General features: G+C 39.5%; 1 protein-coding gene across 10 annotated transcripts in view; it reads left to right on the top strand.

Moving 5' to 3' along the window:
• The window catches only part of USP6NL (USP6 N-terminal like), a 117,991-nt gene that overhangs the window by 81,728 nt on the left and 23,078 nt on the right, over nt 1–13,185 (top strand). For all 10 annotated transcript variants that reach the window (XM_017807844.1, XM_017807841.1, XM_017807845.1 and 7 more), the window contains 4 exons: nt 4,679–4,786; nt 7,007–7,116; nt 9,727–9,775; nt 11,443–11,563. In XM_017807844.1, the coding sequence (XP_017663333.1) occupies nt 4,679–4,786; nt 7,007–7,116; nt 9,727–9,775; nt 11,443–11,563 (388 nt within the window). The remainder of the gene's footprint in view (nt 1–4,678; nt 4,787–7,006; nt 7,117–9,726; nt 9,776–11,442; nt 11,564–13,185) is intronic.

Raw genomic sequence — 13,185 nt, forward strand, 5'->3', positions numbered from 1 at the left:
GCAGTCTTTCTTCCTTTTATGCAACCCACTGAAGTTGAAGAACCTCTAAAGGCAGCAGGCTTTATAAATATATTTTCTTTTCATTATAAATATACTTTCTTGTGAGACTTCAGATTTTAATTCCTATGCTTGTCATCACGGATTCTTTTTGAGCTGCTTGTGCAGCTCTTCCTGACACAGCTGAGAAAGTTTGATTTTTTAGAAAACCAGTTTTACATCTTTCAGGAGCAGTGATGACACTTCCACTCTTCAGGCTGGTGCTGTGTGACAGTGGCCTCATTGGGTTCATAAGCTGGAGAGATTAGGGCAGGGAAAGGAAGGGGAGGTTCTATGTTTTCCAGGTTTTCTTCATGGAGGCAACATTGAATGTTGGAAGTTATGGACTTCATTATTTGAGATGATAGCTAGTTTGGAGTATTTCAAATTTGAGAGGGTTTATTTCCTTTTGATTTGTAAGGATTTTAGTTAATTCTGTATATTCTGTAAGTCTACAAGTGTGATTTCTTTTTGCATTAGAAGAAACTCCTTTTGAATTCCCAAATGGTAGGACCTCATCTAGTCTCCATTTGTCATATCCACTTCAGGATCAACAATATTAGTAATAATAGCAAGAGTTTACGACAATTGTACTTGGCTGAATATCATCTTAGATGTGATACAGAACTCCAACCTGTATTTTTTTGTATCCCATGTTTATACAGCTACATGTATCAAGGATTACTTTCTTTTTTCTATGCCCTATGCTGATGGAAACATCCCATATCCCCATTCTTGGAATGATGCATGCTTTTATAGGTGTACATTTTTATCTGAACTCCAGGTTTATATACTTGTGTTTTGTTTTGAGCTGGTATCTTAAGAAGGCCTAATTTTAAAGAATTTGTTGAAGATTGACTCGTTATTTCATCTTCCCAGAAGCAAAAGAAAAGAAAAAAGTTTCTGAATTTTCTACTTTCTATTTTAATTATTAATTCAGAGAGAGCAGAAGAGTAGATTAGGGTTCTGCAAGTATATAGAGCCAATCAGTATTTCTCAACAGTTTTCAACCTTGTATTACGTAAGGAAATAAAAGCCAGCAGAGGGCACTAGTATGGTGCTTATGGTAAAGAGATTGTTAGCTAATAATCAGTTTACTCATTTATATTTTGGTGACTGAATGGTTATAAGAAGTGAATTCTGCTGTGAAGTGTGTGTGGGTTCCCCCCTCTCACTCCCCAGGATGTAGCACAGCAGTGTCATTTGCACAGCACTGCAGCATCAGAAAGGGGCACGGAAAGGTTGAGGCTGGAAGGGACCTCTGGAGGTACCTGGTCCAGCCCCCTGCTCAAGCAGGTCCCCCACAGCAGCTGCCCAGGACCATGTCCTGATGGCTTTTGAGTGTCTCCAAGGAAGGAGACTCCACAACCTCCCTGGGTGACCTGTGCCAGCACTTGGTCACCCTCACAGTGATAAAGTGTTTCCTGATGTTCAAAGGGAATCTCCTGTGTTTGTTTGTGCCCATTGTCTCTGGACCTGTCACTGGGCACCCCTGAACAGAGCCTGGTCCTGTCCTCTTTGCACCTTCCCTTAGGTATTTACACACACTGATGGGATCCCCTGAGCCTCCTGTTCCAGGCTGAACAGCCCCAGCTCTCTCAGCCTTTCCTCACAGCAGAGGTGATCAAGTCCCTTCATCTCTGTAGCCCTTTGCAATATGTCCATGTCTGCCCTGTACTGGTGAGCCCCGAACTGGACACAGTGCTCCAGGTGTGGCCCCACCACTGCTGAGTAGAGGGGACCTACTGGCAATCACAGAATCACAGAATGGTTTGGGTGGGAAGGGACCTTAAAGATCATCCCATTCCAACTCCCCTGCCATGCACAGGAACACCTTCCACTAGATCAGGTTGCTGAGTAGAGGGAAAGGATCAACTCCCTTGACCTGCTGGGAATTCTTTTGTCTGACACTGCCCAGGATACCCTTAGTCATCTTTGCTTCCAGGGCACTGTGCTGGCTCCTGCTCAACTTGGTGTCCACCAAGACCCACAGGTCCTTTTCTGCTTCCCAGCTGGGTGACCCCCAGCACGTTCTGGTGCCTGGGGTTGTTCCTTCTCAGGTGCAGGACTTTGCACCTCTCCTTGTTGAACTCCAAGAGGTTCCTGTCAACCCCTTTCTCCAGCTTGCTGAGGTCACTCTGGGTGGCAGCACAACCCTCTGGTGTATCAGCCACTCAGGTTTTTGTTGTATATGAAATGTTTCCCAGTTGTTTCCATGTTATTGTCTGTGCAGTGGAGCCTATGCCATGAAAGGTTCTGTTCTTGAGTGACTTTTCTCTCTCCTATATCAGATAGACAGTGAAAGTCTTTGGTCTTGTGTTCTCTGAGTCTCTAGGCAGGATCTGGTAATGACTTGGGATGACTGAGAGCTTTTTCTCTGCCTCAATAAAAGAGTAGTTGGAATAGCAGAGTCAGCTGAAGACAGATCTAAAATGGTTTGTAGGAAGCTGTGACTGTTATTTGGGTTTATTCTGTCAGGTAGTGCAATAATTCAGAATTCACCTACTGAAAATGTTTGCTTTCCTCCTGGGGTTTTTTTGGCATATCTGTAGTAGGCTGCTGGACTCTCTGTCCTTTCCACTCTTTTTAAAGTTATATTTGCAAACTCACTTTTCAAACTTTTCTGTAAAAAGCACCCCCACAGTTGTCTCAGTTTTTACCTACTGCTGCAAGTGCTCTTGTAGTGTTTGGCTGTTTCAATCCAGGCACCACAGAAGATGGGAAAACTGTAAATACCATAGACACCTCTGAAACTGGTGGTTCTTCTCCTTCAGGTTTATCTCCCCCAAAAAAACCCTGGAACAACCCCACACCTTGGATGGTTTGAATTATTTTGATTCTATTTGAATAAGAAGCTGTTGTTACAAGGGCTTATTTCTGGCCTTTCATATCCACCTGATCTTCTCCCAAACATTAATTTACAACAACAGTAATCCTGAGAATTTATTCTTCAGCCAGTTTTCTTCACTAATAAACTTTTGTTCTTGAAGACATTTGAAAACAAGTTACAAAATTATAGTTAACTGACAAAAATGTTTGTTGTGAAGGTGCTCTGTTGCTGTACCATGGGGCTGAGGAATAAAACTACCTGTCACTGGGGACAAGATCACTGCTTTTTTTCTCGTTTGGCTTTCACAAGACTGAATTTTCTCCCACAGGCAGTTACCCCTGTGTCTGGGCTGACACACACTGAATTCTCAGTGTGACCTGAGCTCTGGGTATCCATCTACAGAGGAGCTGCTTTGTAGCTCTGTATGTTCTTTATCCTTACAGAAGAAACTGTACTGACATAGCTGGGCTCACACTACAAGTGTTGCTGCTTTAGCATCCTTAGCATTAAAGCAGCAAAGTTTTCTTTATAAAGCACAGCATTTTTTTTTGTGGACAGCCTCCAGGATTGCTGTTGTCTCTTATATGAGTTTAAAAGTTTCATTTGAAAAGGAACAAGGGAAAAAAGTCATGACCTTACTTGTGCAAGACTTCTGGATTTTGAAATCCAGGCACAAATCCTTGCTGGCATTAAAGACACCTTTAAAGATCTGATATATCCCAAGCAGCAGGAGGTTTGCAAATTTACTGCAACGAGGGGTTCATTAATTTTCCAAAACTGGAGATGTGAAATACGTGAAAAGAAAAACGATCCTGTCTTTGAGGAGGACATTTCTTTTAAAATATTTCTTATGTTGCAAACATAACTTCTATAAAAATGTTTGAAGGAAGTGATAACTTTTTCAATTGCAATTTTTAAGGTCTAACTTTCATTGTAGGGTAAATGCAAAGAATGAAGTTTTTGGAGAGCAGTTGTGTGTGTTTTATTCTCTTTTAAATCTAATTGTCTCCCTGTGTAACATTACAATGATGATAAAAACATAACTTCAGAAAGGTTCATTTTCTTTGTCAGAGTTCTCTTTTTTTATTTTCCTTTTCTTAGACATGTCTCCAGAAAGATAACATTTTTTTGGTGGTTTTTATGTTGTTTTTGTGCAAATCCTTTAATGTGCATTTAGAAAACTGACTGTTGGTTTAGAAATATCATCTGAGATTTGCTAGCTTTAGAAATGGCAAATTCTGGGTTTTTTTGTGATCTCACTGTTTCGTTGCATACATACATTTCAGCACACTGCTGCAGTCCTGCAAGCATTCAAAAATCAATTCTGCTTTTGTTTTTTTACTGGTAATCTTTAAAACTCTGTGATATTGCTGCTTGCTTGTCACCATTTCTGTTTATAGATTTTAATTATAGTGAGTTATTTGTGGCTTATCCGGAAATAAAAATTGCTAAAAATTGCTAAAAATTCGGGAGTTTTTTGGGTCTAAATTGGAAAATTTGCTCAGCAAAGGTGATACAATTTTGACAGACCTTCCTGCATGCAGAAGGTTTGTAAACATCACCTGCCCAGGTTTGGCTGTGTCCCCATTTTGTCCCTGTGCTTCTGGATTCTGTCAGGAGGTCCCAGATGGAATCACCAGACACCCTCAGTCCCTAAAAGACACTTGAACTCTGTCCCCCAGCAGCTCAGCCTTTTGCTGGGACAGTTGATGTCATTGCAGTTTTCTCTTTAGCATGTTGTACCTCACTGTTCCTTTTGTTCAGAGCATTGTAGATTCTGCTGCATTCGTATTTTCTTTTTCTTTTTTACAGTTTCATAGGAGAATTTATAAAGGGATCCCACTGCAGTTCAGAGGACAAGTCTGGTCTTTACTACTTGATGTCCCTAAAATGAAAGAAGAAATGAAAGACCTGTACAGTGTGAGTTTGTAGAATTTCTACTTAATATTAATTAAAAAATATCAGATACTGAAACTACAGCCTTTATTAAGCTTCGTTGTTATGCAGCATTAAAAAATAAATTGAAAATTACGTTGCACTCTACTGCTTATTTTAGCTAGGGAGAAAGCTATGTGTTGAAAAGCGCTTTTCCAGCCTATTTTTTGGTTCTGAAATTCATGGAATTAATTTAGTCTTCTTTCCATTTCTTTTCCCATTCTCAAATACTTGCAAAAGGCCTTTTAAAATCAAAGCGAAATAAAGTAAGAAAAATCCCCTGTCAAGGTAAGAAGGCAGAACCCTTGGAAACTACAGCTCTTTGAAAATGTCTATTAAGGAAGTGACTTGTTAGCTGAATATCAGTAAAAGAAGTTTGAATATTCTGGAAGGGATGGTGCCTTAATCTTGGAAAAGCCAGAACAAGCTGGCTGTCTTTGTGCCATCTCATGTCCAGGTGAAGCTTAGCTTTCCAAAGCACTGCCTGGTTACTTGGTTGTATTCCCAGAGGTGCAACTGGTGACGAGGGTGTTAACCCCACAAAATTCCACAGGCATAAATCCATCACTTAAGTGCATCTCCTACTTGGAATATAAGGAAAACAGCTGTTACTGCCCAGCCCTCCTCCCTACCCTGAGTAGCAGTTAAAGGAAACTCTAAATTACTGTGGTTATGTTCCTCTAAATTTTTCCCTGCTACCTCTTAGTTTCTCTGTGGGTGTGAATAAGCTGTTGGCCATCAGAGCTGGACCTCAGACCCCAGAGTGGAGAGGAAGGTTCATGTGCAGGCTCATAAGTTGGGCAGAAGGGGAATTGAGTCCTTTAAAAGTCTGACTTTTCCTCTCTGCTAAAGGATTATAGGAGAACTTGCCTAACAGAAAGGCAGTTTAGTATTCTAGAGTGTTTCGTTTTTCTCCCCACAGCAATCTGAATGTTCACTGCCTTTTAAAGGAATAATGTCCAGAGTTTCAAGGAAATGCATTGCTGGTTTGATTTTGACATTTTGTAATAGCACTTTTTTGGAACTGTGCTTAGGATCTGAGTAGATGAGAAATCTTATACGGTCATGAAAGATGGATGTTGACATTGATGTTATCTAAATTTTGGTGTCTGTGATCTTCCTCTTAAATTATTTACTGCTCTTTAGTCTGACAGGTTGCTCTTTCTGACTGTTATGGGGTTTTTTAACTTCCTAAGTAAGACTAGTGGCAGATCCAAAAGGGATAAAACAGAGTTAATGCTAAATAATGTAGTTGTGGGGAAGAATGCTGAATAAAACTAGAAGTATTTAAAAATAGGTGAATTCATCTTCAGAAATGATTAATGCCATCTAATGCTCAATGCAAAACAAAGAAATGTTTGTAGTTCAGATATAGAAGTAGAAGGAGTTTCTTCCATCATTACCCTGGGTTGTTTATTTGTGATAAGCTCATTTTGCTGCTCTCCATTTTCCCATTGAATTCAGGGTCTTCTAAACTCAACTTTTAGGAACAGAAGTGAGAATAAATGAATGAATGTCAAGAGAAAATTATCCTAAGTGCAGAAAATAAGGCGTCAATCTAACCTGTGCAGGCTTCCTAAGTATTCAATTACAAAAATGGATTTAATTATAAAACACTAAAGCAAGTGCTAAAGTAGACATATTCTACAGCTAAATTAGATTAGAACAGAAAGACAGGAAATTACTAGAGAAATGTCCATTATCTATACTTAGATAATAACTGGCAGCTCTGTAGCTACGACTTCTGCTTAGAGAAAAAGGCAGGAAAAGTATGAAAACCACACTAAATCATTTGCTAAAAGTCCAGTCTGGAGCACTTGGATCTCAGGTTCTTGTTCCTGAGTAGTAAAATTAATTTTCTGTCTTTCTCCAGTGCTGTGCCTGCCTGAGAAATGGCAATAAGAAATTGGAAATGCTGAAACAGCCTTAAATATGGGTAGTGAATGATGTGTCAAAAAGAAGTGTGTTATGAGAATGGTCTTTTTACATCTCTGCTGTGTGACTGTGACTGTGTCTGACTCTATAGAATTTGTGTATGTGTCTGCATATTTTGGAAGTTAAAATTGTGATCTTGTGAGTTGCTATTCTGTATTGTTATAAATCACGTTAGCCAATGCTTCAGTATGGGCGTACAGTCAGACGGGTTTCTGCTATTTTAGAGCTCACAATTTTAGACTTAATCTCTGTTCTTTGCTGTTTTCCCAGAAATTGAAGTGGCAAGCACGAGGGTCTTCGTCTTTTATCAGGCAGATTGACCTGGATGTGAACCGGACGTACAGGGATCACATCATGTTTCGGGACAGATACGGGGTGAAGTGAGTACATGGAAAGGGTTTGTTGGGCTTGTCTTAAAAATGGCTTCTGATCTGCCCTGAGCCTCCTCTCCCTGGTAAATGTGTGCTCCAGACTTTCAAAGCAGGGTTACTTGTGTGCAGTGATGGAAATAGTTACTGTCACTAACACACAGCTAACTAGCTTTCCCTTCCCACGAGGTGGGCAGTGGCGTTCCAAAGAAAACCATTTCTAAGCTGTTCTCATCTTATTTTGTATTAAAAAAAGTGTCTCAGGTATTATAAATACAAATGCATGGGAATTCCAAGCTAATAAATGAATTAAGATTTGTTACACAGTTGTTTCATTTAACTATTTCTTTGCAAAAATAATTTCTTGCATCTCTAATAACATTTATCTTCCCAGAGATTTTAGCCTTCCTTTGGACTTTGTATTCCTCTTCTTCTATCTAACTCAGAACCAAATGAGGCAGTATTTTTGTATGTGACCATTTAATTATTTACAAATGTAGACCATAATGCTTTTGGATTTCTTCAACGTGTTGGTTTGGTTTGTTTCTTTTTACTGCCATTGGATGAGGAATATTAGGCAGCTGTCATCTTTAAAAATGCTTAATAGTGAAAAATATTGTGGTGATGCAAATATCAGCATTGTTGCTGGCTTGCAGCATCAGCACCCTGCAGAGATGAAGAGAGTATCTTCTCCCTTCTGTCCCTGTATTAGGTTCAGTTTTTAATCTCCTTTTCTTGCCAAGGCAGATTCTATGGTAGTCTGCTATTTTCCAAAGCAGCACTCAGAGCTGTGCACTGTAATGTGATAATAAATGAAACATTTTCTTATGTTATTATTCTAGGTATTTTTGTGGAAAAACTCTAAATCGGGGGAGTTTCTGTGATGGCTGTAAGGAAGGAGCCCAGAGCAGAGATTCTCAGGCTGGGCTGTTCTGTACAGGGCCGTGTGTGCAGGGCTGCTGTGCCTCGCTCTGCGGGACTGACACGGTGCCATCCCACACTGCCTGTGCTCTCTGGGCCTCACTGCATTCCCAGACACGCTTTTCCATGTCAGCAGGAGCTCGTTGCTCCATCAGTTTGGGGTTAACACAAGCAGAGCCAGCTCCAGTCCCTGTGGCTGTGCTGTAAGCATGCCCTCAGAGTCCACAGGAAAGCCTTTGGCTGCCTGAAGCAATTTCACACTTGGAATAGATCTTGGAATTACTGTACATATATTATACATTTCCAGCGATGCCTCGATGAAAAATTCAGAAATCATTTCACATAGCAGTGAAATAAAGTCCCCTGGGTATGTCAATAGCTTGTTTGACTTTTAAGTAGACTGTATATCTTTGAAGGTTCGTTCTTTTACAGGTCTTTAGTGGTCTCATCTAGTGTAAATAGTACTAAAATTGCCATTATTTTATGTATGTTACTGTGAACGAGATTGAGCTCTTATGTTCGGTTTCAAATGGTCAGCTGAGGATACAAGAGGTTCCTGTGTGCATTTGGGACCTGTTCATTTGTCCTTGTAAAATAAAACTCGAGCTTAATATCTAGGACTTCAGGTTAAACTTTTCTTTGGTTCCTGAAGGATTGCCCTCTTCAGAATTCAAGTTTAGCCAACAAAAATGCCATAATGTAAAGGTTTTGGTAAGTTTTTCCAGGTGTACATCCTCTTCCCAGTATAAAATAAGCACCTTTATACCTTCTTTTTTTTTAGCCTGCTAAAATCTGTTTCCATACATTGATTAGTGTCAGGGAAGAAATTTCACTGGACAGGAAAAGGACAATAAGCAAAACTCAGCAGTTATATTTTAGCAGTTTTACTTGCAGATGAAAGTAGGCATTCAGGTGTCCAAATTCTCCTGAACAAACCACAAAAAGTGCGTGTCAGTTTAAAAATTCATTATAAGAGCCCTCCACCATTACTTTGGTGGCCCAGAGAAAAGCAGGGTTCTGTTGGTTGGTTTCTTGGTTTCTGTCTTGTTACCTTCACAAGTTAGACAGTTTTACAGAAAGCAAAAGACTTTTACAAAGTTTTTTTCGAGTCTAACCCTGAAGTACTCGGAGATCAGCACACTCAGAGGACTGAGCAGAGGATGCCAAGTCAGAGTTAATATTGCTTTTCTCCAGTTTGACAGTAGCAGCCACCAGAGCAGACTTTAATTTGGGTGCCAAGATTAAGACACCTTTGTGGCTGCTTTGTGCATTTCACATCTCCACTGCTACGTATCAGTTTGGAATCAGTAACAGCTGTTAGTGTTCTGCAAGCACAGAAACAGGTCTGGAGGGTTTAAATTTTGGCATCCAGAATAAATCAGTGTTTGAAATGTAACTCATCCTGTGTTTCACTTTACCTGTCTGTAAAAATGATGATCTGACACCGTTGCCTTCTCAAAATTCTGTAGGTATTTTTTGAAACCTTTGAACATGTAAAGCATCATAAAGGTGCTAATTACAAAGTTAGCTTGAAATCAGAAGTGCTTATCATTGTGAAGTGTGGTTTATCCTGTTCTTTAGTGCTGGACAAGTTGAATTGGGGAAACACATTTCCGAAATACAGTTCACTACTTCTAGGTTTTTCTGTTTTTACAAAAGACAGTGTTATAGTATTTTCCTTTTCTGCTCTTATTTCTCCAGGCAACAATCTTTGTTCCATGTTTTAGCTGCATATTCCATGTATAATACGGTAAGTTGTGTCCCTTCACACAAACCTGATTTCTCTGAATGTAAGATAATAACTTGCATCTCTATCTTCTTTCTCCCTAAAAAAAAAAAAAAACCAAAAACAAACATTTCAGAGGCCTTTGGAAGTGTACAGAAATGGATTATTTGCTTGTTGACATGTTTTGAGCTGAAGTTAAAATAAAGCACCTTGATTATGAGTATCTGATTGGACAGACTGCACTGTGCACACAGTTTGGCTGAAGTATTGTGTCCAATAAGAGTAATGAATTTGTGCTGTGCTGGAGTATTATGCACTGATATTTCCCCCCTGTTATATTGTCTGCCTCCCATTCATTTGAATGATAGGGAGGAAAATACTGGAAAAAGATGCATGTTGGAGTTAACAGGCATATTTCAAAACCTGAAAGGTTCTAGAAAATGGAAAATGTCTTTAAAGGTTGCATCTTCTTTATGTAAGCCCTTGGTCTTGGCTGCAGTCCTGGATGGGGATTTATTAGAGTGGGGTTTCTAGACTGTATCATAAGGGTTCAGAACTTATGTCTTTTGGCTGTATGCTAAAAATAGAAACCGAAATGCTGTTGTGTCCACATTTAACTGGGCTTTTGATGTAATATCCCCTCATTCCTTGGGCCCATTTTGAGCATTTCCATACATCTTCCATTTTATATCCGTCAGCAACTCCCTAGCATTCAGTGTGAAAATACAGAAAGTTCAGAAGAGGAAAGTGAAATTAAGCAGTTACTCAAATTAAATACCAGTTTGTTTGATTTGTTTGCAAAGTTCCAAGAAATGTAACCTTTCTGTCTGGGCTTTATATACTTCCTATAAAACATTGGACTAGTATTTTCAAGTTGCATGAAAAATATTGTTTAAAATCAACCATCAAAGTGTAATGATGAAAGTACTGCAGTGAAGTCTTTATTTTGCACTTATGTTGTTGCATTTTTCCTCTTAATATGCAGCAGTTCTTATGCTTTGCTTTTATCTGTAGAGCAAAAGTTCTGCTAAGAGCTTGTAAACTCGAAAAAAACTTATTCAACAATTAAGTCATTATCCTTACAAATACTTTATTGGTGGGGTTATCTGAGCAGCTGAATGATGGTGACAGTTGGTTCCTGCCATAAAAGTCAAAACTAATAGTAGAGGAAATACTTGAGTTCAGTTTTGGAACAATAAAATTTTTCTTTGGGTTTGTTACAGTTGCTGGTTATTGGGCTGCTAAACTTCAGCAGGTTTATAGCTACAGGTCACTCTTGACAGATCCTGTGCTTATCAGTAGTGCTCTGACTGTAAACCTAAACAAAACCAGATCCTCTCCTCCCCCTCAAAAAAACCAAATTACAACTAAATGATAACATGTCTATTCAGAGAGTAAGATGACACAGTTACTTGAAGATATTAGTACTGACAAGGATTTTGTGCATCAGTAGTGAGTTCTAATGAACAATCAATACTTCCAGGTTACTTTTCAGCTGGAGGGTTGTGCATCATTCCTTCTCTCTATCAATATTTTGAATGTTTAAATATAAAGTGTGTTTGGTGCTGTTATAATTAGGGAACCTGTGCCATCAGGACAGGCATCTCCACTAACTAAGGGAAAAGATAAGAGCTCATGGTTACAAGGCTTTTGTTCCCAGCAGTTTAATATTTTCACTGTCTGATTCTCAGGAAGTTGGATACTGTCAGGGGATGAGCCAGATCACAGCTTTACTCCTCATGTACATGAATGAAGAAGATGCCTTCTGGGCCTTGGTGAAGCTCCTCTCTGGCCCAAAGCACGCTATGCACGGTATGGCTCCATGTCATTCAGTATATTTAGGTTTCAACCTGTCCTTTCAAGCTGTAAATTATTCAGAAATTGAACTAAGCTGCTCTGTCTGATTGGTAAAAGTAAGACAAAATGGGAGCTTTATACTTGGGAGGGGTATTGGATGTTACTGGAACTCTCACCCATGAGGGTAAGTAATTGTTTTTATATGTGATATCTTTCAAATAATTCTAATGAAAATCAGATGGTTTCCTCTTCTCTTAGTCTCTCAGGGAATGTAACCAGGTGAAGGCTTGTTATGCAGACATCTATGTGGTTATAAAATAGTAGTGGAAACCTAATACAGAATGTGTTAAATAATATTGCAGCTGTGCTATCACTTGGCAGGATAGGAGTCGACAGTAAAAAATGGACTTGTGTCTAGGCATGAACTTCGGGTTTTATCAGTTTTATCTCTTCTTCACACAGAAATTCCTGCTCTTGTGCTACTGTTACTCTTAGGTTATCAGTAGTTCTCTCTTTCCTTGCCAGATTTAGTGTGATCTATGCGTGTTCCAGGGCTATTGGTATGGGACAAGTCCAGGAATTCCAGCATCTTTGTGATGTTACTGATGTGGTGATTCAGAATAGCTGTAGTTCTTGGAAGCCTGAAAAAGTAAATGTTGTTTAGAACTTGGGCTTTTTAGCAGATTTCCAACAACCTCCAGCTCCTTTTCCCTGCTCAGGACTTTCTCGTACTGTGATACCTTCCTCAGCTTTTCAGTGTTCCTGGGTGTTCTCCACCCCCAAGACAAAGGGCTAGTTTGTTATTTTGCTGCTTATACTTCTGCAAAACTATCACTTTTGGGGGGGAAAAAAGTGTGATCTGATGTGAGGATCAGTGTCTTAAGTGAAATCTTGAAATCATCAAGTGTCAAAGACTTTCTTGAAGCTTTACAAGTAGTAATACAGACTAAGAGCATCTTAAAAAAATCTATAGATTTAACAATAACCAAAACCTGTGCAACTGCAACTACGTAGGATTTTGAGCTCTTCAAAGCTCGTAGGAAATTCTGGGTGTTTTGGGAAGTAAATCAGAAGCAGCTCCTTATATACCAAATCACATGCAGGATGAACAAGAGGGTGAACACGGGAATGACGTGTTGCAGACCTCCCTCTCTCCTGTCACACACCTGTCAAGTGATGGGAGAGGGAAGGAGAGAGCTTTGAGTAGCCCAGGGCTTGATGAGTTCCTCCTCCACAGGACACATGAACCATCGTGCCACAGGTTTATACCCATTGAAACTGTCCTGGCAACATCTGTTAGGGAAGGTTGCATTTATAGTTATGCTGACAAAACCTTGATTATAACTCAAATGTTACCAACCATAAGGTTCTGCTTTCAGCAGGTTGGACCAGGTAATCTCCAGAAGTCCTGTGCAACCCAGATTTCCTATGATTCTTTGAATGTTTATGTTTTAAATGAGCTTTTATCACTGTGCATCTGTAAATATCACTGTAGATTCTGGAAGGGAAACTTTAAAACTGACTTGACTGATATCATATAACTTTGCCCTTTTTCTGCATTCTTAGGGGAAAGTGGCTTAGAGCACTGTTTGCCAACTCTTTAAAGCCAAAATAGTTTCAATTCTAAATTGCCAATA

Source organism: Lepidothrix coronata, unplaced genomic scaffold (assembly GCF_001604755.1).
Source record: "Lepidothrix coronata isolate B3197 unplaced genomic scaffold, Lepidothrix_coronata-1.0 Scaffold20, whole genome shotgun sequence".
Taxonomy (NCBI): Eukaryota; Metazoa; Chordata; class Aves; order Passeriformes; family Pipridae; genus Lepidothrix; species Lepidothrix coronata.